Here is a 3,108-nt window from a genome sequence, read left to right as displayed (position 1 = left end):
CAAGACCAGACTAATGTCTCAGACCAACATATCTAGTCAGACATATGCGATGCCGAAGTGGCAGTACAAGTCGGCATTTGATGCAGCTCAGCAAATTTATCGCAATGAGGGCATATTAGCCTTCTATTCAGGTTTAACACCGGCCCTTCTCGGCCTATCGCAGCTTGCAATCCAATTTCCTCTTTACGAGACGCTAAAGAGAGGACTAACAGGGTCAGGGCTTGGTGAAATCAAAGACTGCCAAAATAAAACCTCGGGGATTATAGCCGCCGGATTCCTGAGTAAGATAGTTTCCACGTCTTTGGCGTACCCTCACGAAGTTATCCGAACACGGCTTCAAACCCAGCAGATTTTGAAATCTTCTACACCGTTATACCAACGGTATACAGGGATTGTGCAAACCGCCCGAACTATTTGGTTGGAAGAGGGGTGGCATGCTTTATATGCAGGCTTCGGGACAAATTTGATGCGAGCTGTACCAGCCTCGATAGCCACCATGTTGGTCTACGAGAATATGCTCAGTAAATTAACTGAGCTTAAAGCCAATGGGGAAAGGAAATTGGGTTGGTAAAGCTGTGTCAAGTAACAATTTGCACTGAGGCGGTGCTACCTGGCCACACCCTATACAGCTAACCAACCTATGCTACTATTTTTAGCAGTTAGTACGGTGCAACAAGGACATTGCTGTTTCCAAGTACAGCAATACCATGCTGACTGCCCTACCGAACGTAGCACATACGGGAAGTGTTTCTGAAGTTTCATACGAGCTAGACTCCGTATGCACACCCGTTTTGACCTATAGAGCAATCTAAGTACCGTTCGTCCAGAAACAGCGTTAACTCCTTGATATTTTGGTGTGTACAGATAGAGGAATAGCCCAGCATGATGAGCATATGCAGTATCACTACCACTGAATAGCCACGTAATACAGTCAAAGTCTATTTATATTATAGTATCCGCTTCGAGAGAGCCGATGTGTGGCGGCATGAATGGAGGTATAACCATTTCTGAAACTTCCTAGTGTAGACCATATTGTGCTGCAATCGCCATCTTGCATCTTAAAATAATAATAATAACAATAATGTAGCCACGTCAAATGCAGATTTAGTGGCCGCCCCAGTGCTCGATTGACATTTAGATGTACTTCTTTGGTACAATGGCTCGCTAGTTCATGGTTACCTTTGATAGTTCCAAGGAAGGAATTATCAACAGGGGTATATCAGAGAAGGATTACATTCTATTTGTTCCTTCATAAAGTCTCGTCCTGACACCCAAGTGCATCACATCATGTAAGCTACAAGCGGCTGGCTATAAGCCCCAAATCACGGAGAAATGAAGCTTCCCCACCTCACTGTCATTCTGTTATGTCATCTATATTTTAATCTGTACTACAATGAGCTGAACTAGCCACCTTGCGACCCGGTCTGCATGACTGTACATGAAAAGGCTCGTATTCGTTGGTATGTCAGCTCGCGTGAGGGACATCTCGAAAAGTGACAAGTTAGTTAATATATTGTTTTATGTAATCCAACGCAAACTAACTACTCCAGCTGTTGCCTTGCAAATCGCATCACATCCAAAATTCACTGTCTTTGTCCGAGTATTAGATACATAGTTTTCTGCTGAGGCCTTCCCGTTGAGAGCGTTAGCTGTACCAAAGGCAAAAAAGCATAGTTTCTAAGGAGGTCTCCCACGATAAGCCAAGGAAACCACTTATCTTACGGGCAACTATTTCGCCGCTTTGGCACTCGCCGTCCGGTAGAATGTGAATTATTTATGTGGGTCTCGCTCTGTATCGCAGGGAGATCAAAGTTAAAATACAAATCTAACGATTGCAAAAGGTGATAGGACGGAATATTCGGACTTGAGTCTGTTGATCTAGGATATTTCTACCACATTTATTCAGTTGAGGAACCACGCCGCAACTGTGCGCTAATGAAAATAATGGATCCATCAGAATAAGACATGTATTGTGGACTATCCGTCGTTCAACCACATTATGTCCCATATATAAGCTATACCAGTCTCAATCGGAAGGATAGTCAATTTTAGAAGCTTTTCTAGGGTCGATAATCAAACCAAAATTTTCAAGGGCAAAAAGGCTAGCACAGACCTTGACAAGGCCCTCATTCTGCTTCTGCCTTGTAACGGTACTGTATAAAACTGAATTGCTATAGTTGTGGTAGCGTATGTATTGCACAAAAGAAGGGAGGTAAGGTAGAAGAAAGCAGCCACCACCACATTTGTATCCGTAGGACTATTAAGTTTCTCAAAACTAAACATCAATTTGTAAATTGGCGCCTTTTAATATTGATTCTCCAAGCCTTCTGGAACTGCTATTCGGGGTCAAATTAAGGCTGGCTAACAGTGCGCCAGTGGCCTTACCCAGCGAACAAGCTCGAAGATGATCACTAAGGGAATAATGATCGCAAATTTACCATGGCCTCTTGGAGTGAGGGAACGCCTTGTATATTTCCTCGGAGTCTCTTGACAGCTTCATCAGTGCCATCATACAAAATGCAGACTAACTGTAAAAGAATTTGGTAGGTGTCCAATGCATCTCTCTGTGCTTTTAGCAAGGTTTCCTTGCGGCGTTTGTCCTTCGAGAAATCAAATACGCACTCAGAACCCGAGGCTGTACATCCCTGACAAGGCGTCGTACCGGTGCACTGTTAGTTGTCAGAAACCTGAAAAGAGAAGGAAAGGAACATATAATCACCTTTGCACGTTTCCTTTGGCAGGTCGTGCAAGCCGTAGTTTGTCGCCTTCGCTTCAAGACAGTACCGAAATTAGAGTCTCGTTGAGGGTCTTCCTGTATTGAGGTTTTAGGAAGTAAGAGTCTTGCTGAGTTTCCAGTATTTCTGGACATACCTAAGAATTATAGGAAAATAAAAGCTTGGCAGAAGTGGGTTGAAAAGTTATACACTGTTCCTTCTAGCTGACCAAGTTATTATATAGTGTTGCCTCTCTCCCGCAACTTATTTTCTTCTGCTTGCTTCTTTCTGTTTCCTTGCTTAATCATATAATCTCACTGACATCATAACTAGTGATCGTAGAGTTCAATCTATGTTTAGCATATTACATAAGAAGGAAATCCATAGCGTGAAT

The 3,108-nt window shown here is 43.1% G+C and overlaps 1 protein-coding gene across 1 annotated transcript; it reads left to right on the top strand.

The window, feature by feature from the left end:
* Positions 1-13: 13 nt before the first annotated feature.
* On the top strand, positions 14-571 carry BDV37DRAFT_289969 (mitochondrial carrier domain-containing protein; the record flags this gene model as incomplete). Its single annotated transcript, XM_032088608.1, has 1 exon — positions 14-571. The coding sequence occupies one exon, from the start codon at positions 14-16 to the stop codon at positions 569-571; it is 558 nt and encodes a 185-aa protein (XP_031934120.1).
* Between the last annotated feature and the right edge of the window lie 2,537 nt (positions 572-3,108).

Source organism: Aspergillus pseudonomiae (assembly GCF_009193645.1).
Source record: "Aspergillus pseudonomiae strain CBS 119388 unplaced genomic scaffold BDV37scaffold_252, whole genome shotgun sequence".
NCBI lineage: Eukaryota > Fungi > Ascomycota > Eurotiomycetes > Eurotiales > Aspergillaceae > Aspergillus > Aspergillus pseudonomiae.
This window is presented reverse-complemented; position numbering and strand designations above follow the sequence as displayed.